The sequence below is a fragment of the Poecilia mexicana genome, unplaced genomic scaffold, assembly GCF_051168715.1.
Source record: "Poecilia mexicana isolate PSO_F unplaced genomic scaffold, ASM5116871v1 scaffold_10, whole genome shotgun sequence".
Classification (NCBI taxonomy): domain Eukaryota; kingdom Metazoa; phylum Chordata; class Actinopteri; order Cyprinodontiformes; family Poeciliidae; genus Poecilia; species Poecilia mexicana.
In genome coordinates, this window is record NW_028263379.1 from 8,719,657 (window position 1) to 8,742,784 (window position 23,128).

At 35.1% G+C, this 23,128-nt stretch overlaps 1 protein-coding gene across 1 annotated transcript in view; it reads right to left on the bottom strand.

The window, feature by feature from the left end:
• Positions 1-2,318: 2,318 nt before the first annotated feature.
• cplx1 (complexin 1) overlaps positions 2,319-23,128 on the bottom strand; it is a 54,662-nt gene continuing 33,852 nt past the window's right edge. Inside the window, exons 2-3 of the mRNA XM_014988614.2 lie at positions 8,212-8,387; positions 2,319-3,893 (exon numbers count right to left, since the gene is read on the bottom strand). Coding sequence (XP_014844100.1) covers positions 3,699-3,893; positions 8,212-8,387 — 371 coding nt within the window. The 3' untranslated portion in view covers positions 2,319-3,698. The remainder of the gene's footprint in view (positions 3,894-8,211; positions 8,388-23,128) is intronic.

Sequence of the window (23,128 nt, forward strand, 5' to 3'; positions counted from 1 at the left end):
TATAAGATAATGATAAAAATGTTTATGACTGTATTTGGTGGAATATTAGATGCAGACAGTGATTGGGTTTCGTTAATTTGAAAAATACTTTTGAAAACACATGATTTTTGCTGAGATGTTGTTGCTTGGCATCATTCAGAAGGGCAGTAATTATAGCTTTCTAAAATATTTTAAGACCAACCGTGATAAAATTAAATGTCACCGTGGCCTAAGTTGCTAGCGGTAAGAAAACCAGGTAACTAGCGATCAGACTGTTCATTTTAAGGCAGTGATTGAAGTTTCTAGCAAATCTGAGATTGAAGATATTCTAAAATAAAAGAATATTTTCTAAGCTTTTAAAAGATATGACAAAATATCTTTGCTAGTTTAATTAGATGTTGATGTAGTATCTAGCTAAACTAGCTAACAAAGAACTAGGCAATAATTGTAACTTTCTTTTTTAGACCAGGCAGTTTCTTACTATTAGCCAGGGCTTTATCAAGGGCAGGATTTGTAGCTATCTAGCAGGGCAAAACATTCAAAAATCATAGTTAACTGTCTATGTACTTACTTTCCATCAATCAAAATGTTACAAGCGACAGGACTGCTTGATTTAAGGCAGTAAATAAAGTTTATAAAATATTCCTGGGCTAAGGATTTTATTAAATTAAAGTTACTATGTGATAACTGGCTGGCCATCAATAAAGTAGGATGCCAGAAGTGAAACTACTTTATTAAAGACATGAATTTATGTTAATAAAATACCGTTAGACCAACAATAAAAACTTGTTTATTGTTCACAACAAAACAAAAAGTTTTGTTGTGAACAATAAAGCTAAGTTGCTAGCAAATAAACTCATCAGTTTAAGTTTTGTTGCTTGGGAACTTATTCAAGGCAGGAATTGTAGCTTTTAAAATATTTTCTTGAGTTAAACTTTTAAAAATAAAATGTTACAATAGAGCAACTTGCTTGCTATAAATAAAGCTAGGTTCTGCTACCTAGCTAGCTAAACTAGCTAAACATAAATTAGATAAGCTTAGCTAAACCTAGGTTTAACCAACTAGCTAAACCTAGCTCGTTAAACAAGCTGTCTAGCCAACTAAACCTAGTTTCTAGCTAGCTGTGAAACTTTTTGTGCCATCAAAATCCATCAGTTTTAAACACAAACATATTAAATATGACTTCATTTTAAAAATCTTTTATGTCACTGCTTAGCAGTATTTTAGGTAGCCCAACTACTATTTAGCTGAATGTATTCAAAACTAATAGTAGCTGTTGACAAGCTAAGTTGTTAGCAATGAAACTAATGTCTTTATTGACGCTAATTCAACAACAGCTGTAGTTAACGTCTACTAATCAAACATCAAGCTATACCTGAGAATTTACTAAAACAAAAATGAAAGCTCTTTTACTAAATCTGCTATCAACATCACTATTCTTTGGTATAATTAAATAACTGCTCCCTAACATGGCAACAACTATCAGATGGTTGACTGCTAACGTAATGTTGCAACAGCGGCTGGCAGTTTACAAATGCAGTGAAGTCACAAGACGTTAAATAAATGTGCTCTGTGGGTGGCATTACACCAGTGTTGTGTGTTATACTGTATTTCAAATAAGTATACACTTTACAAAACACAAAACAAAAACTAAATTCCTTATAGAAGGAACAGGAATACACAAGTTCTGCAACATCGAGGCAAAATGTGTGGTTTTTAAAACCTCAGTTACAACTACACCTACTGTGCCCAAGTGAACCACAAAACATTTAGTAAAAAAATCTACCACAATATCTAAGTTACTGTTTTCAAAAGCACATTGATGATTACAGAGATTTGATTTTGGACTTTTCTGTACATGGCAGCTAAAATTACCCTTTAGTTGGCATTGGCACACATCTCATCTGTTTAACTGTAGACTGGAGTCAATCTTCAATTTCTGACTTATAAAAGCACAAATAGTTTAAGGTTTACATTGTGATGTAGTAGTCTGAAAGGCAAAGAAGGCGTTGACTGTGGCCTACTGCAATTATCTGTAATTAAGTAGGTGGATTACCAGCATAAATCTGGTGGAATGTCAGAAATATCTGGAATGTTCAACAAGACACTCTGGAATGAAGTAAAATTTAAAACAAAGGCATAAAAGAAGAATTTGTACAGGTATTTGAATTTGTGCAGCTATTTCCCAGCACACCAGACCAGAATCTGTCATAATGTTAAATATTTTTCCTTTGTGAATCATTTCTCATTGTGTTAGCTAACACAATACAGTTCATCAACTGTGAATTCCAGTAGATGAACGCTCATGTGATTAAAACACTTTTATGACATGAAGCAAATTGTCCCACCTTCCCTCTTTAATTAAATGTGTCTGACCTACAAAACTTTCACTGTTACAGTATGTTGACACGTATGTGCCATTAACATCGACTAACACATTGAGGGGTAACTTTAAAACACAAAACAATGAAGATTGTCTGTTATTGCTGATTTGGGACTTCACTCCCGTTTGTTAAACCAACAGACACAGGACAACTTCATTTTGAACAATATATTGCACTATTGTCACTGTCTGTTCACATATAGTGTGTACACAACATAGTTGTGTTTGTGAAGTTTCTATTCTTTTTTTTTTACATTGAAATAAAATGAGAAAACACAGAGATATTACACACAGCTTCAAATTAACCAGCCAGGTGAAATTTTAACACGTCTTGATTCAAAAGACTAAATAACACTGGCAAACACAAAACAGAGTTTTCGAAGCCACAATCAAATATAGTTTAACCAGTGAACTTTTTGACTTCATAAAATTTTACCCTCCTGTTTTAAAACAAGTTTTACATATAGAGAAAATGTTTCTCCATGGAAGAACATTTTGAACAAGTCAGTATCTCCTAATGTACAGTGAAGTTGAATGAAATGTTTTAATTAAATAATTTATTGCCTGAAATACCAACGTCTTCTCTTTCATGACTACAAATGAAATCAGTACATGGACGTCGCCTCGTAGGTATTAAATGCATGCATACAAAATAAACAAATTTGTCTCAATAGAAATAAATTCCTTCACTTCACAAACTTACTTGACTTTGTTTTTACACATTTAAATTCATATTTCACATTCACATAAAGATCAATTTAAAGGTGAATGGCCACAACGAAGAACCAATAAAAAAAAAATGCATGTATCTCTGTACACTATGTATCAAAAATTAGCAGAAACGTAAAAGGAAAATTAAAATTTTAATTAAATTTGATATGATTTGGATAATTCCCTAAAAGTTAAAAATATGGCTTATACTCTTAGTAATCTTGTTTATATATCATATTTCACTCATATATAGTACTCTTTTATATTATTTAGGCTATTTACAAACAAAAAAGTGGCTGTCGGCAATGTTTGGACTTATTCTGAGAAATGGATTGAAAAGATGTTAAATAAAGCAATATGTAGGTGTTTTCGTAATTTTTAAAACAGGATAACTGATTCTCTTGTCATGATATTAAAAGTATGAATCACTGTCTGAAATTGGCTAGATCAGCTCAAAGACAAAATCATGGCACACTGCGTAATTCCAGGACACTTAGTATTTGGTTTGATGGGATTGGACAAGTGTGAAGAAGAGTGTGACGGCAGGTTGGAGTGGGAGAGGCTGGTACAGCATTAATTAGAAGGATTTTGTAAGAAGTTAACCATATTTCCAAGCAAAACCCTGTTACTTTTTATTGAACATATCCATCAGAGGGGCTGGGATGAATTTCATGACAGTATCCACGATGCTCTCCTCTTCCTCCTCATCGCCGCAGCCGGTGGGGACGGCCTTTTTAGGGCGGGTAAGGCTGCCCTCTGAGGCCTGCTCCATGGCAGCGGCCGCCTCGGCTTCCTTCTCCTCCTTCTTCTTGATGCCATACTGCAGGAACAAGAAAGGAAAAACAACGCAGCAGGCCAGATTTTAATAACATTTGTCTTTAAAGAACTGGCTTTTGATCATGTGTTTTGGTTTTTTGAAACCCATGTAATTGAAAATGTGTAGTTCACCACTTTGCATTGTTACATATTTTAAAGAATACTCATAAAAGAGGTCGAATGTCACATGTTGATTTATCTGTTTTGTATTGTCCGAAAATTGCATTTTTACACCTTGTTTCCATTGTGGCTTTTATTTTTGCTAGACGGTTTATGAAAATATCAGGGATTACAACCACTACTCAAACAAACAAAAACAACTATCAGCTATGTCCAGTTGGTGCCTATGTGGTATTGAATAACTTAAGTAAGTTTTGTCATTCCATCTACTTTTTGTTAGGGTCACTTAATGCTCTAGGCATTGTTACTGACTAATACTTGTTTTCCGATAGCTACTTCCAGCAGACTTTTTTTTTTAACTTTAACTCTTTATTTTTCCTTTTAAATATGCCTAATTAATGATGAAATCTTAGATATAATATAAGTAATCAAATCATGAGCTGTGGATATAGGTTTGAGGAAAATAAATCAGTACTAGCAGCAGCAGTTACATTTAAAGTTAACACATGGAGGCTATGGACCCTTTGCATGTTATTGTTTACATCCGGAAAATTTGCGCATGCGCACAAAGCTGGAGGGCTATTCTTTTCCATGCAGTCCATAGCCGCGCTGCCCCGGGAGAATAATAAAGTTAACTAAGAGAAACCTGGAGATGTAAGTTTGATTGAATAAGAGCAGTGCGCCACAGCAGAGGTAAAAATAGGGTTAGGGTTAGGGAACAACTGTTTTTTCTTGCTCTCTGTGTCGGCTGCGCTACGCAGACTCGTTGCCGTAGCAACTGACAACAACGCCACTTTGTTTCAGGATTCAACACCAAAAAAACATTCAAACATTTCCCACACAAAGAACAGAACATTCAGTCCGTTACAGTTTTATGTTTTTAGGCTTGATATCTATTATGCGATTATTAATAAGTGCTCGTTTTGGTAGATTAGCTAACGCTGCTAGTAGCTAAGCTAACACTGCGGTGGTTGGTTAGCCCATTTAAGCTCTGCTGACGATCTGTCAGCGTTGGTGTTTTTTTTTATTATTATTTTTAACTGAACCAAAACAAACCAAATTCCTCATGTACATATTACGGTTCTTAAAGTCAAGCAAGCATAACATACCCTCTCCCTCACTATTTTTTCTGTTTCTAAAAGCTTTTTCCTGACCTTGTTCTCTTGTTGTGGTGTAGCAAAGCACTGCGTCCCTTTTTCTTTTATATAGCACACATACATTTAAGATTTATGTTATGTTGACAACTTGACAGCTAAAACCACTGGTACTCATTCCTTCTGCCCCAGTACTTTGACCAAAAAAGTTTTGAGAAAGAGATTCAACATATGACTTGGGAACTGTTTTGAACAGCGAAAGGCCACTGAAGCAGTTGTTTATTGATATATCTGCTGGAGATCTTCTCTTTACTTTTCCCTCATGCTGCTTTAACTCGACCTCCTCCATTCTGTCTTGTTGTCTCCCTCTCGCTCTCAGGCTTATTCCAAAGCAACAAAAGGCTTGCATCAGTTAAAATTGAAGACCGTCACACTTAGTCAGCGCCTCTCTGCAGAATAAAGTCAAACACTTCCCGAAGACTCACTGTCAAACCTCACTTTATCTCTCATCTTGTTTCCCCCTTCCCTGTCTACGCTGTGGAGTTCAGAGGAGATTCTCCAACTCTTCAAAGAGTCTTCCTGTCAAACATTTAATGCATTACTAGCAGTGTTAAGAGTAATATTTTACCAGAAGCGTGAAACACCAGTAGAGGATAATTAAATATCAATCGTAGATGTAAAGAAATACAAGAAAGTCTTTGCATTTTGAAATAACGTCAGTAAACAAAACCAATCAATCCAGTGTTTTTAAAGCCTTTAAGGTTCTAAAATTTAAACTAATAATCTTGTGCTATGAAGCAATTTCTTTTAAAGGAAATTAGAATTTAAAAGAAAATGTTAAATTATTTTGATGGAGTGATGTGGCGTTGAATAAGCTGATGTTTTGTTGTGTATTTTTTGTTTATTTTTTGTGTATTTGAAATGTGTCCTGTGCTAATCAGCTAATTTTGTTTTTACATGATGAGGAGGTGAAAGTTTATTCTTCTTTCTGCTCCTTTTCATTCACTATTTGTTTTAGTTGTGACGTCAACTATTTGTATTGAGTGAATTGAATAAAAAATTAAATTAAATTAAAGTAATTTAGATTTCAGAGAAATACATAAAGCTGAGGTTTATTTTACATGTTTTAGCTACCAACATAATTCCCAAAACTCCTTTGCTTTCATTCTCGATTAGAAAGGGGAAAAAAATGAAAGTGGTTTTAAAGCAAAAAACAACACACAAAGTTTGCAACCTTGAGATAAAGAAATGGTTCCATCTGATTGTTAGTATTTTTAAATAATAGACCAGATGTAAGTAGAGCATAATTGTGAAGTGGAAGGAAAAGGAAAAATGGTTTTCAGATTCTTTTTTTAAAAAATGGAAATGCGAAAATGCTTGTATTCATTTTCATTCAGTCCTGCTGCAAAACCACTTTCTGTGTGTTTACTAGCAACCCAGAGATGGAAGTATTTGCTTTTCATTCTTTGCAAAAATAAAAAAAGGCTCAATCATACTGGATGGAAAAAGAAAGACTAAATTTCAGTTTTCAGGTCTTTCTACAATTTTTCTATTGAACATCTGAATATCCTTTGAGCTGAAGCGTATCGTTGCAGCTGAATGTTTAAATTGTTTTTGTCCTGACTAAAGTCTTTTGCGGTTTCCTCTCAGTATTTTTTTGTTACTGCATCAGTTTTCCATCAGTTTTGGCCAGATTCCCAGTCCCTGCTGAGGAAAAGTGTTCCCACAGCATGATGCCACCATTATGCTTCACTCTGGGGAAAGTGTGTTCAGGCTGATATGCAGTATTAGTTAACAGCCAAATATGAAGTCAGAAAAAAATTAACTTTAGTCTGTTCACAGCATTTTGTATCTTTTAAATGACACCATGGACTAGATTTGAGATTAAAACTAAATGTAGCTGTAATTTCAGATTTTTATTTGTTACCTTTTCCTTCGAATTCAACTTCTTTGTGTTGTGACACAAAATCTGATTAAAATTTGTGCGAATGTAATGTTACAAAATTTCAAAAGCAAAAAGAGCAAAGAATACTTTTTTATAAGACAATGTATCTCATGTGCTGTTAAAATATACAGATTTTATTAAGATTGAATAATTTGATCACATTTTTACATCTGAATAAGAAACTACAGCCTGAAGGAATTTTATTTCATTAAACATTTGTTTATTTACTGTTTTTTCAATATGTAAAAAAAATGTCAAAACTTTTGCTTTGCATATTTAAGTGGATGGAAGTGAAAACTTAAATCAATATTCCCACTCTTTATCCACCTACATAATCTCATATTTATTACATGTATAATTCATACTTAAATTTGCAAATGGCAAAACTCTTAACTTATAAATTTGATTCTTATTCAAACAATTTTTGAATATTTTTCAGTTATTTATGGCTTTGTAAAGAGTCAATTAATTTGAATACTTTAGATTTTACATAAAGTGTGTTAGTGTTTTCTCAATATTCCACTTCATGGACTACTCTTATTGTTATTTTTTAATATTATTAACACTTATATTGCAGTTTATTGCTCCAGATCTCTGCACAATAACTTAAGATTAGTGAACAATAGAGCAGATGAAATGCTTTTTACAGGATTAAACTGTAACTGCTGGAGCTACCATCTATGGCAGGCTCAGCTTTCTGAGATAATTTTGGTAATTTATTATTTTTGACTGGACATCAGCCCCACACAGTGTAACTGTGAGGAGGCTGCTAAATGTCCTGCAGACAGGTTAAATCAACTGTTGTTTCTTTTTCTCTTGCAAGTTCTTGCTGTCAGTTTCAGCAGGAGATGGGATGGAAAACATGTTTTTATTCTGCCTAGAAAAAAATCACCCATGGCTGCGTTTTCAGAGCCTTGGATGCAAAAATCTGTGGCAGTAAATTATGAGCAGGGATGGAGCCAAAAAAATACCTGTAGCTAATTTAAATTCATTAATGAAGGAGTTGAATGACAAATTTATTGCACTGAAACAAAAGAATTGAGAAAATATCTTCTGTTTTATTATTTCTTACTTTTATTTTTTGGTATGGAATTATATTTTAAGCTCATTGTTTCACATTTTGACCAAAAACATATGGAAAATGTCCAGATGTATTTTCTGACCTTGTCCCTGATGCCCTGTCGGATGTTTTCTCTCTCTGCCTCCATTCTTGCATATTTCGCCTTCCTCTCCTCTTCTTGTTGCCTCAGTGCTTCTTGCCTCTCCTCCTCTTTTTTCTGAGCATCAGGGTCCTTCTCCTCCTCTCCTCCAAGCATTTTGCCCATGTCTTTAGTGGCCCCTGTTGACAGAAGTAGCAGAAAAGAGACGGTTACTTCTATGAAAGAAATAAACAATTCTTATTTTTGTTGCTGCACAACTTATAGGAGCAGTGGTTCATCTAATAGTTGGATAATTGAATAGAAATTATTTTGTATTTCAAATTTCAAGCCGGTAAAACAGCAGCACTGTCTCCCTTTGACAGAAAGCAGCAGCAATAGACGGAACAAGTGCCACAATCATGACCAGAGATAAGAGACGCTGTAATTTCATTAACAATTCTCCTGATTGCTTTGTTGTCCTTTGTCATCTCCAACAGAAATTTATATGCAAAGTGTACACTTTGGCCATGGATCAAGGCCTGAACAAAAGGCTGTTGAAATACAATAACAAGGACCTATTGCAACTCAACTTGTTGCTAATTTATGAATATAAATCACACTAAAGTATGTGGTAACATCAAATCCCCACAAAATACAAGTTTGTTGTTGTAATATGATAAAATATCAAAAATTTTATGAATACTTTTGCAGGGAAGTGTTTCAGCTGTCTTGAAATCATTAGGGTATCTCTTAATGAAGTGCTATCTTATCGCATCAATCCAAAACTTGAAATTAAACTGAGTTTATTGTTGATGATGCAATCATTTCTCAGATTAAAGAGATACCAGAGAGCTGAGCAAATGAAGTCATCACTCAGTGAGATTAGGCTTACGAAAACATCCACAGGCAGTTTTAAAGCTGTGCCAAGAACCAATCTATCCTCACTGAGAAAACATCTTCTATTTGCTACAGGCACCAGCTGACACGGCTGATCTGTGGGTTTTCCTTTATGGATTATTTTCATGCTTGATCGATGAAAATAAGATTTTATGTTTTTTATGTAAAGATGAGGTGTGAAGATGGGAAAACATGATTGTTTGGGATAAGAGGAAGTCTGAATGTTTATTAAACATAGAAATATTTGGCTTGTGTGCACTGCCAGAGGTATTACGGTAAGATTACTTTACACTGAAATAAATCATTTCTGTAAATGGTGTGTATTTTATATGAGTGTGAGAAGCCATCTCTCTCTCTCTCTCTCTCTCTCTTTCTCTCTCTCTCTTTCTCTCTCTCTCTGTATATATATATATATATATATATATATATATATATACATTCTTCCAAATATCAAACATTAGTATTGTTGTTTCTAAATGAATATGGACTTGTTTTCTTTGCATTATTTGATGTCTGAAAGCTCTGTGTCCTTTTAGTTATTTTGACCATTTCTCGTTTTCTGCAAATAAATACTAAATTTTTGTTTGTATTTTTGTAATTTCGGAGACATGTTGCCAGCAGTTCATAGAGTAAAAGAATAATTTTCATTTTGCTCAAAAATATACCTATAAAAAGTAAAATCAGAGAAACAGATAATTTAAAGTGGCCTCTTAAATTTTTCCAGAGCTGTATATATATCAATTTGATTCTTAACATCAAATATAATACTTCATGTGTATTAAGCTCTTACAAAGCGTGCAGTAAAGCAAAATCTGAAAAATATTCCTGCAAATTTGAGAAATAGAGTTTACAGAATCTGTTATTACATTTTCTGAGTTTGTTATTTTTGGTTCTGTGGTCTCACTGGGTCAACTGGCAAAGTTTTAAACTGGAAGTATCCAGTCCGACAACTACACAGACTTATTTGAAGAGTCAGTCTGCATGCTGAGCTCACTGCCTTCTCTTGGGACTCCGTCTGTGCGCTCTTACTCTGGAGATATTGGCTCTTCTTTCCGGCTCAATGGCTGGAAACAAGGCAGTGCTTTAAGAGTGGTCAGACGAATCCTGAACCCTTGTCTCTGCGCTCAATTCCAACCCACAGAAAAAGGAGAGATTATAATGAGAACTGGGCCTTCTTGAGTACGCTGGGCAAATTTGAAATCCATCCCACTCCCATATTGACCTCAGTCCGGCGCTCTTCTTGTCTTTATTAGGGCCTTTGTCTTCACCTCCGTCTCTGCATGTCTCCGATGTAGAGACAAAGTCTCTGGAGGAAGGACTCAAAGGCAGAGCCATCTGGCTTTGCATGGAAATTGATGAGACAGTTCTAACCTTGAGGTTCCCTGCTGACGTCTTGAGCTTGCCATATTGTACCAGGACAAGCCCCAGTCATTCGTGAGGGGACTGCTAATTAATTTTTATATAAAAAATATATTCTTTCATGAGTCTGAACCAGCATATCTTAGCCTGTTAATAATGTATACTGTGGAACAATTTGAAGAGTTTAAAACAGTGAAAAATGGATTTTAAATGGAGGTTTACAGTTTTCAGTTTCACAGATATGACATATAAAATCCTATGTGCTATTAAAGCGACATTATATAACTTTTAAAATACATATATACACTGCTCAAAAAAATAAAGGGAACACTCAAATAACACATCCTAGATCTGAATGAATGAAATATTCTCATTGAATACTTTGTTCTGTACAAAGTTGAATGTGCTGACAACAAAATCACACAAAATCATCAATGGAAATCAAATTTATTAACCAATGGAGGCCTGGATTTGGAGCCACACACAAAATTAAAGTGAAATGTTCCCTTTATTTTTCTGAGCAGTGTATATATATAAAAAAATCAAAATCCCCTTCTCACCCTCCGCGGGTGGTCTCTTTCATCCTCTGAGCTCGGGTCCTCTACCAGAGGCCTGGGAGCTTGAGGGTTCTCCTCCAGTATCTTGGCTGTGCCTAGAACTGCACATTTCTGGACTGAGATGTCTGATGTTGTTCCTGGGATCTGTTTGAGCCACTGCTCCAGTTTGGGGGTGACTGCCCCGAGGGCCCCGATGACCACAGGCACCACTGTGGTCTTCACCTTCCAGGCCTTCTCCAGTTCCTCTCTGAGGCCCTGGTATTTCTCCAGTTTCTCATGCTCCTTTTTCCTGATGTTGTGGTCACTTGGTATTGCTACATCCACCACAACGGCTTTCCTCTGTTCTTTATCCACCACCACAATGTCCGGTTGGTTCGCCATTACCATCTTGTCTGTCTGGATCTGGAAGTCCCACAGGATCTTAGCTCGGTCATTCTCCACCACCTTTGGGGTTGTTCCCCACTTTGACCTCGGGGCTTCCAGTCCATATTCGACACATTCAGCGAATGTCTCAGGCAATGGGGAACAGAGGACGAGGTGCTGGAGGAACCATCATGGGAAGACAAGCCCCTACATGGGATGTACCACCGACAAATAACTGAAGTGGCTGATATCAGGAAATCCTACCAATGGCTGGAGAAAGCTGGACTCAAGGACAGCACGGAGGCCCTCATCCTGGCCGCCCAGGAACAGGCCCTAAACACCAGAGCAATAGAGGCTCAGATCTACCACACCAGACAAGACCCAAGGTGTAGGTTGTGCAAGGAGGCCTCTGAGACAGTCCAGCACAAAACAGCAGGGTGCAAGATGCTGGCAGGGAAAGCGTACATGGAACGACATAACCAAGTGGCGGGCATAGTATATATATATATATATATATATATTTTTTTTTTTAATTATCACTTTTTCATGACAGTATAGTATGAAACAGATCATTTGTGAAAAAATTGAGCTACTCTGCTAACTAGAATCAACCAATCAGAGCCAGGAGGTGGTCTTAGTGCTGTCAATCATGCCTGTGTGCATGCAGCTTCCACCGGTTAGCTGTAAATGCTAAGGCAAGTTAGCATGTCCAGTGGATTTCTATGGCGATGAGTCATTTCTCTGCCACTAGCACATTTTGCAGCGCGCTCACATTGTTGATTGACAGCACTAAGACCCTCCTGCCAGCTCTGATTGGTTGTTTTTGACTGCGAGTGGCAATAGCAGCTCAGGGAGGACGTGGAGGAGAACAATATTTTCACAGATTATATGTTTTTTATTATGTTGTGAGGATGATTTTAAGACTTCCTGTTTATTAGTTCATAAGCGAAAAATCACATGTATGTAAAATGAATCAATATATAGTTTATGTAAAATCTTTAATAGCTGCTCTAAAAAATAGAAGTAAGTCAAACATGAACAGCAGCAGATTTTGGTAAAGCCATTAAAACAGCCAACTTTTTATGTTTTTAGCTAAAATGATGAACATGACGAGAGGAAAACAATGGATGATTAAAAAAAACAAAACGTTCCTTGAGCCACAACAGAAAGGATTCATTTTTGTCAGAAACTACCATTTAGTTATTTAGTTTCTGTAAATGTGTGGTAAAGTTGCTCATGTTGTTTTGTTAAACTCTCAGTAGGATCAGATTCTGTCTCAGTTTTCCGCCGCTGTCTCAATCTCATTATTCTGGTTAATCACACACTTTGCATGCAAATACCAAGTTACATGATAAACATGTTTCTGAGCAATCACAAAAACAGCAGTGACTCTCTCGGCTTGGAGATAACACCCACAGGAGTTTATTCTTAAACATTCTGCTGCTCTGTGCCTCGCTGGAACACAAAGGAGAAGTTAAACTTTTTCTGTCTTTGTTCCTTGCAGCTTGAGGAGATTTACCAAATCTTGCATGAGTAGCAAGCTTCACAAAGCAAAAGACTTGGAGGGATAATATTTTGCATGACCTCAGGTATGAGAGAAACTTTTCAAATGAAAGTCTTCTCTGCACCGACACTTTAAAATTTTGTGTGACACACAAAATTACATTGTTTGAGCTCATATCTTTTCTGTCCTTCCATTATGCATGATGCTAAATTTATATTACACACAGAAATTTAAAATTGGATTACACTGCAGATATTGTGCAGTATTTTCTCTCCCTAATATGGACAAGAACATGAAGACGAAATAAAATCATCGCAGATTTAAAGACAAATCATGAGATTAAAAAAGTTTTAGCTAAAGTTGGTGCATTCATAAATATATATTTTAGATGTAAAGCCTCTATATGTTGTTCCTGCTTATGAATTTACTTGTTGGTTATTGTTCCTTATATTTTTTTTCCCTCTCTTTCCCATATGTTGATGTTTATTTTAACTTTCTCTCTCAAACCTCCACATGCGTAATCTTGATGCTCAAGGCTAATTAGCTCGTCTGATTGTGACAAACTTGCTGTGTGGAAATCTGTGACAGGCGTCATTCCCAAAAGCCTTGGAGTCATCAGAAGCTGCCTGTGGTGGAGTCTGTATGGTGGGAGAGCTCCAGAGTAAGAGATGAGAGCTCCAGCAAGAACAAAACCCCCAAAAGAAACATGATTTAAGGGGCTTAATTAGAGGAAATAATGAGCAACTCTCTGTTTTACTTGTGAATTGACATATTTCCTGTAAATGGTAGTGGATGGCTACGTAATGGTCTGATATAATTAGGCAGTATTAATCTGAAATGCAGAAATATTTGATCTAATATGCATGTTGAGTCCTGAAAATTGATTAAAACAAACTAAAATATGTTCTCGATAAAAACTACAAACCTTCATCCTCTCCATCAGAAATTCAGATAACAGAAAAGAGAGTTACTGTCATGTAATGGTAAAGAGAAAGACCCAAGGAAACAATTTTACTTAAAAAATGCTGATGGGAATAATAGCATGGCATCTAAAATGACACATATTTAAGATGGAGAGGTGATTATTGGATAAGGAGCCAGTGGTTGATTAGAAACAGGGCACAGCTGGAATTGAAGCTGAACTGATGAAATTGGAGAAATGGCTGATAAAAATCACACCGAACAAGAGAACAGAATATAAATGCATATAAAATACCAAAATGAAGCAAAACACAAAACCAAACTCCAAAAAACCATGGTAGTCTTCAAATAATCAGATGAAAATGGGACACAGAAAGAAAATCTGAATATGAAAAAAAAAACAAGTGATTTTTGTTCTTCTTGTGGTGACAATAATTTACAACTTTATTTTAAAATCTTAAACAATATTTTCAATATTTGCAACTTAATAAATCAGAATGTCATCACAGAGTTAATTTATTTCAGCTCAAGATATAAAGCTGATGCGATATATAGATCTCAAGAGTTTATTTTCATAAAATATTTGAGGTGAAGCCTTGTGCCACGTTTTTCTTCCTCTGAACTTTCAATATAATTGGATACAGTACTTCAAAAACACAGCAGTGAGAATCACAAGGTCGTCTTGCAGCAAAACGCCATCAGTCAGAGCAGAAAGAGGCGAGGAGACGCTTTCCACTTCCTGTCCACATTGCAAATAAATCACACATGCAAACCTGAGAAACAATTAATTCTTGTTTCTCCACTGGGGGCGTAAAACATCAACCAATAGGAAAATCTGGCTGCAGTAACCACTTTTTCACCCACAGAGGGCAGCACTAAGGTGACTTCAGGCAAAAATATAGTAGATTAAACAAATTGTACACAAAACTGTCAAAATTTAGTAAGAAACATGGAGACACCCCATTAAGTACTAATTTAGACAGTTTATTGAAAAAAAAGCTTGATTTGGTGTTTATTTATTGTTTAAGAAACAAAAAATGCTGATTGGGTTGGCAGCTGGAGCACTGAAAGAAACAAATTAATTTAGATCGCAAACTGAAGTGTTTAAAAACTGTTTGTATGTTGCTAAATGGTTTCTAGAGATCTGAGTTCATTCCAAGTCAGCTTCTAAATAAACACCAGCTGTATTGTTGTGTTTTATGAAAAATGAATGTCTTTTAACTGGCTTGGATCACTGTATCAAACCTGTTTCAATGTCAGAGCAGCAAACACACTGCAGCTTTGAAGCAGCTTTCTAGGTCAGCGGAGGCCTCGGGACTAATTTTAAAGTTGGAAGAGGCTTAGCTGGAAGAAGCGTGGAAACTAAAAGAAAAACTCAGAAGTTATGGATGGTTGGATCAAGAAGTGGATTAGAGTGTGAGCATTTACATAAAGCCTGGGTTTTAATTTAGAGAGCATGGGAAAACATGAGAAGATAGCATTAAACGTGTGTGAATAAGCCAGAGCAGAAACGAGAGCGAAACGTACAGCTGCTGAATCCCTGCATGCTCCTGTGCATGGATGGCTTTGCTGCCATCTTGTTCCTCTGCTATTAATGCATGATTGAGTGAATTTCCTCCAGGTGCATCTAAGCTGCCACTGCATGTGGATATCTGTGTGTTGTCATTTATAACTGTTTACCATCATGTGTAGTTTTAACAAATAAATTTGATTATACTCCCATATTATTATACAAAGTAGTTGTGAATTAAAACATTTGTTTTCCAGTTTGCATAATTTTTCTGCTGTGATTTTACATAGCTTTTATGTAAATTAAACTGCCATTTTCACATTGCATATCTTGCTGAAAGTTATTTGTAAGTTAGTTTTGTCTTAATTCAAGTATACTAAAATATTTGTGCTAGAAACTAAATGAAACTTATTTTGTGTTTTTGCAGTGAGGATGAGCAGACTGAAAGAGTGAAAAAGTGATGAAAAAATACAAATTAAAAAAACAAAAATGCTTCTGAAAACTGAAATAATCAGAATAAGAAACCCAGTAAATTAACAAAAATGTGGACAATTCTGCCTGAGAAAGTGAGGAAGGAAGAAAATCAAGAGATCCAAACAACAAAGAAGAAGGAAGAGAAGATGAAAAGGCAGCCATTAAAGTCAGAGAGGTAGCAGAAGACAGAGCAGAAAAAATAAAACAAGTGATAGTAAGAGAGGAGAAAACAGCAGGATCAGCTCCAGGACTCTGTGTTCCTGCTCTCCCATCTGTCACCAGTCCACAGCAGGAACACGGCTGCAGAGCGGTGGCCCCGGCTCCAGCCCCCCAGGCCCTCAGCAGCCATCATCAGTGACCTCCTGCTTCAGGCCCGGCAGAAAGGTGGACTGAACCCCGACGGAGAGACCGCCGAGGGAACCAGGCAGGCGGCGCTGCTCCACTGAACAGGAGCAGCCATGTCTGCTCATTTTACTGCTTCCCACACATTAAACGCCACATCTTTTACTGTCATAAAGGTTCTCTAAAACATACAGAGGGAAACTACAACCACAAAAAAAAAAAAAAAAATTCTGACTTTTTTATCCTAAGAATTCTGATTTTAATCTCAGAATTTAGACTTTAAGGCCAGAATTATGATTTCAGAATTACATCAGAATTATATCATAATTCTATCAGAATTATATCAGAATTATGATGTCAGAATTATAATGCCAGAATTATAATGTCATAATTATATCAGAATTATGATATGAAGTCAGAATCCTGACTTCATGTCACAGGATTCTGGAATTTGGACTGTAATCTCAGAATATTTACGTTTTCACACCATTTTCTCAGAATTCTGACATTAATCTCAGACTTTTGACTTATTTTTAGGATACATATTGCCACTTGAAGTGCATTACCCAGTTATACTTTTTTATTCTTGCTTGAGTAAACATATGTGGCAGTAGAGCTACTCTTACTTGAGTGCATCTTTTGACTAATCTACCCATTTCTGCTAATAACACAATAATAAATCTGTTTCTGAAAATAATGAATGGCGCTGCTCTTACCCACCTTATCAACACAAAGCTTATCTATAAATATTTTCTGCTTTTCACTGGTGGAAAAGAAAAATCAGTGTCAGTCCACAAGAGTTCCTGTTTCCCCCCCTGAACTTCATCGCCTCATGTGTGTTTTGAAATGTGTATATTGTACTGAGGTTTGCTCAAATGTAGAAGTTGAGAAAGTGAAAACCAGAACACAAAAACCTTGACAACTTATTAAAGTTGGAGAAGAAATCTTGCACACAATGTGATGTCTTGAAAGAACTGCGTGTGTTTTTAACTCCTACACGAGGTTTCCTCAGTGGCACACCTTAAAAAGATCTTTTGTTGAAGCAGCACTGACTCACTCTTCACACTGAGCTGCTCATGCTCACCCTGACTATTTACTGGTCGGGCTTTCTGGAACTCAGCTATCCTTAGGGAGCTCAAGAGACAGCGTTTGATCATGAAAGGATTATTTTTTTATTGATATTTAGTCAGGTAAATCTCCTGTGAGCCTTTATGTAAGACACTTTACCTTTTTATCTATGTAATAACCTATAGACAAGAACTTGCATTAAAACTACCAGCTTATTATTTAAATTGCATTCATATAAACTGTACAACTCTACAGGATAAGGAGCAGGATAAGTATATTGATGGCGAAATTCAAAAAGCAATGAATTTTGCTCCACTTTTGCACCTTTTGCATTGTCTATTTGCTTTCATTTTGCATTAATAACTCTACATACAGATTCAAAACATGCATGAAGCCCAGCAGGTAATATATGCATGCTTTTGCCACTTCAGCCACAAACACAGCAGGGACAGCAATGTTCAAACAGATGGAGAAAAATAATTACTCACAGGAAGCTTAGAGACACAAGAATATTGTTCAAAATGTTGTTTCTGAATTAATAAGTGAAGTGGATGTTTTTCATTCGCAGCGGCTAATCTAATTGTAAAAAACATTAAAAGGTTTAGCCCTTTAGCTGATTTATTCAAAAATATACATAAATATTGTCATATTTTCCCCTGAATGCATGCATGATTCCTCTGAGAAATGTTGTAGAGTCATAAGAGAAAGATTAATGCAGAAACTCTGATTTGCACATGCAAGTGAGGTTTTTGCAAACTTATTTCCATCCCTTTGCATAGCTAACATTTGTGCTAAATACATGCCTGCATGCCTTAGATATGTCATATGAGATACTTAAGTAAATATATTTGGTAAAATACTATTCAGCATGATCAGGCTGCAAAGATTAAAAAAATTAATCAAAAGCTTAATTACACAAGTTCAGAAACAGTGAGATGATTCTTTATTCAATACATGCAAACAGATTTAATTCGTTTTAAAAACAGTTTACAACGCCTCCATGCTGCAGAGCTCAGCACATCCCTGTGGCACTTGGGGACAGGTTGTTGGACTCGTCTTTTGTTTGGTTTATATCACCTTTATCAAAGGAAGACAGAGGCTGACCTCATTTATCACATTCATCAGGTCAGAGGTCACCGTCAAGGACAAGCTCATCCACATAAACAGAGAGTTACTCCTCCGGTGTTTCTTTACATTTACAGGAAAATACAACAAGCTGAGAAAATACTGTCAGGAAATTCTTTGCAGGCTTTAGAGAAGCGTTTAAAAATATTTCACCAGTTTACACATTTCTAAAGCTCTTTTAATTTAATTTCCATGCTTTATGACAGCAGCAATAATGTGAAATCAGTTTTTTTAGCTTCTTCTCCTTCATTATGGTAAAAGACAAACTGATTTATAACTGGATTTGGATAATTTAGGAGTACTTTACATTTGGATCTGATCTATGATATATTTGTGATGAAAAAAATCACTTTCTCAATGAGACTTCAGCAGTACAAATGCAAAGACAACTGGAAGAGATGGAAAATGGACATTTTGGTTTAGGTTTGTTTTTCTTTTTTTCTTTCTCCCTGGGAAAATTTAAAAAGTGATTCTGCAAAAGGTACTAAAAACAGGGAACTTCATTAGCTATAAATGACTCCTGGTTGTTGTATGAATTGGTCTTATGTATGCTGTTCCTTGTATTCTTATGTTGATATTTATTTTTGTTATAAAAAAAAATCCTCTATTTAATATCCACATGCCTGAATATGTTATAAAAATTCAACAAAATTGTGTAGGGTGTCCTAAATTTTCACTTAAAGGACAGTATAATAGATACACACCACACTTTGATGTTTTATTTCTGGTTTCTAATAAGGACTAGATTTTTTTTCTGCAGTCTAACACCAAGTAATCTTATGAAGCTGATATGAGGATTTAGCATTACACCAAAAACCCTTTAACTCTTAGCAGAGCTGCAGATCATCTCCAAACCAGAAGATGATCACTGAATGCGATTTATCCAAAGCATAACCTTTTCTTCCCTAGGCAACCAGTAAGGGACATTTATGCATCACTGATTGTATTTAATTTAGGCGCAGTTAATCAGGGGACCCTTTATACTTGGATGTTAATTATTACTCACATAATTACAAATTCAAAGACTTTTCTTTCTTCTCCAGCTTCTCCGTTCCCATACAGTGATGCAACACAAGGGTCATCAGAGGTTGAGCTACATTATTTAGTCTAATTATTAAAAAGCTCAGCTCATTGGGAAATTCAAAAACACTACACCAGTAGTCAAAAACGGAAAAATAAGTATAATTGAAAATTTCATCATTTCTACCCTTATTTATAAATAAATCACCTTACAGCTTAGAGTTTGAATCATATTTTTTCTGTATGCTTTATTTAATAGTGTTCTGTTTATGTAAAACAATAAATATATTTCTGATTAAACATTCTCTTGCTGGTTAAAAATGAATCTCAAATCTCTGAATTGTGACGCTTTAGCAGAAAAAACAAATCAAGTTCTGCAGAAAAAATTTAATACATAAAAGAAGAAGGTGAAAAATTATTTGCCATCATTTTGAAGAAACATAAGATGTTACTCCATCCTCTATTTAATTGTTAATAATTATTTTATTCCAGGGTTTTGTAACATTTTCAAAGTGATCATATGTGTGTTTTAATCTTAATTTTACGTCATGCTGTTTCATTGGGACTTTAATTATTCACTGGATATTTTAAGGCGATAAGTGCCTGTTAAGCGCAGCCTGAAATAGCGTCTGTTCAACATGCAACACAAACAGGTGCTGTTAGCCGTCCAGGTCGCTCAGCCACCTGGATGAGCATCGATGCAGTCACATCAAACCAAAATAATTCAAATTAAGAGGGATGCAGCAAAGACTGTGAAACTGTTCCTGCAATAGACTCATTTTCTACTGCAGCCTCTTCATTTCCTCCTGTTCCTGACAATCTCAGATGTTGTGACATTATATGTATCTTCCTGAGATCCTTTAGCCTTAAATAGCACATTATGTTTAAGTGATTTATTCATTTTACACATCAGAGTCATTTTATAGCATAATCAAGTAACTATATTATTTCTCTAAAATAACTGGAAATAAATCTGACTTCCTAATTTAAAGCTTTGAAATTGTCTCCTGTCTCTTTAAGAAGCTACTGCTCTTTCAGACTCTCATTACAATAACTTGTAATATAAAGCCCAAAAAGTTGATTTGACATTATACCCCCAATTTAAAGTTAAATGTAAAAATGAGAGGAAGGATACCTTAGATTTTTTGCTTAGCTTTGTTTTTTCCAATAATTACATTTAAATTATTTGAAAACAGCTTTTTAAAACTTCCCAGGTTACCTTTTTCTGATATCTTAGTTTTATTGGTGATAAAATTAGACATGTTTAAGGATGTCTAAGTTTTCTACATCTGGAGGAAATGTTTACACTGCAAAAAAAAAAAAAGTACCCTAGAAATGTAAAAGGACTTTAAAATAAATCTTTTAACAGTTCTTTGCCTGTACTTTCTACTTTTTATTAATGTTTGTGGGATACATTTAAAAAATTCAAAATATTTAAATTTTTAAACAAAAGAAATGTTTGTCAATGCGTTAAGTGCTACACTGTAAAAACATTGAAGAATTCACTTTTGGATTGACTAAACATGATAAACCATTAAATAAAAATAAAAATTTATTTTTGAGTTGACGGAAATGTTTGTAAAATTAACAGACATTTTTTCTTTTCTTAAATGTAAAATTTTCTTACAGTGTATGTTGTATGACGGAGAAACTGTTGTTACGTTTGATGCTTCCTTTAATCCATAAAAAGAAGCAACATTCTTAATGAAACCTGTTTTGTGGTTATTTAATTGAAGCTTAAATAACCACAAAATTTTGTAACTTTGCCTGTCAGTCACCGGCGGTCATGGCGGCTCATTCTCTCAGTAATTAGGCCAATTCGAAACCTAATTATTTCTGGTTTGTTGTGCACTGCTGCTGTTTGCTTTGTCCTGTCAGGTAGGAGTCCTGCAAGCAATTATGTTCATGTCAGATGTCACCAAAAATTGTTTAACCATTTACAGAACTGCATAATTGATCGTGGTGAATCCTTCAATAATGTGCAACGTCTGGATTAAATCCAGCCGCTGACATTAGGAGAGCTTTGGAAGTTATTTTATGTTGGGTTATTTTTATATCCTGTTCACACGTTCACCATACCTGAGATGTGACTTTTGACACCCTTGAGTTCTAATTAGCAGGTTAACTAATTAACAGATTCTTCTCCGTTCTTTGTAAGCAGATGAGCACAAAACTGATCGACCAATCCTTCAATTAAAGCTGTGAATAACAAATCTGTGTTCTGTTTCAAGTCACAGAGGGAAACTAACTAAAGTGCATTTTGTGCTTTTTATAATTATACTTAGAACCAGTTGTTTCAAATAATGAATGTAAGAGAACAGTTTAGTTCCTATTTTTTGTGTATTTTTTGTGTATTTGAAATATTTGTGTAATAGTCTTCTGAGCTGATAGGCTAATTTTCTTTTCATGTGAATGGGGACAGATATTATAAGGTTATGCTTCTTTCTGCTCCTTTTCCTTTATGTTTTATTTTATTTATTACATGATCATATATATACAGATGAGAACAATGAAATGAAGTGAAAACCATCTCACCACCACCACAAAAGCGAACATCTTCCTTCACTGTGTGGCAGCCAATCTGCACAATGGAAAATAAATGGCGCTTCTTGATTGGCTGCTTTGTAAAGTCACCTACACTGAAAAAAGATAACAGGTGATCCACCTTAAAAAAAACTGTGTTAATTTGTTACAAGTGACAAAATTAAGTTCTTTAAGTTTTCATGTTAAAACAAACATAAAGCTTTGTTACATTTGATAAACTTGATTCGATTAAGTCTAGCAAAATATATATTTTTTTAAAGTTGGAGCTCCATTCTCTGTTTTTAGTGCAAAAGAGTGTCAAGATTTTCTGAGCTGCATTTTCTTTCGAATATTTTAGATCTGCAAGTAGGCAAATTTTCAGTAAGTAAGTTGGAGTGACGATCCATTGAAAAATCCCCAAATAGGTGAATTCATGACTCCTGAACCGTGAACAGCTGTGGTCTACTTTATATGCTTCTTGTTGTGAAGTTATTAGAGAAAATCCCATTATATACATGAATTTTATTGTTTGAGAAAAACAATAAATACATTTACTGTTTAACTTTGCAGTCGGAGCTGTTTCAGAAAATGTATTTGTCCTACATTTGCATTTTTCTATAGGTTTTTCCTAAATTACCAATACAGCACTGCAATAAAATTCACCACCAGCTATTCAGCTGACAGGCTCTTAAATCCAACAAAACTCCTAAAGAGCAATGATCCAATCACAGGATGATTACATTAGCAGAGAGCTGTATGTGAAGGCAAGGAGGAATGCATCAGATTGGGCATTCATTTAAAATGCGGCCATATGCGGCACAAAAAATATGAAAGAGAGACGAGTGTTTAAGAGCATAAGCCTTAAGCAATAAAGTTTTGCCAAGCTGTAGAAAGAGAGAAAAAATAAACCTAAAAGAAATGTTATTCACTCAAAAAGTTCTTGAAGTGGGTCAGCAACTTTTTTCTTTCTTTTTTGTTTCAGGCTTGTTTATTTTTTCGAGTAAAGAACTGGGACACCATGAAAATCCCTTTATCTATTGTAAGACTTTTAATAAAGACCAGACTTTAGTTGAATTATATAAAATTATATCTGAAATGTATATAGTCACTTTTATATCCCACATACTATGTAACTTTTATAAAAATATGTTTTTTTCACATATTTGTTAAAACTATCATGTCTTGACAGTATAAAATGGATCATCTGAAAAAATTGAGCTCCCCTGCCTTCTGACTTCTGGGGCTAACTTTAGAAATACACTTCTCCATCAGAAACAA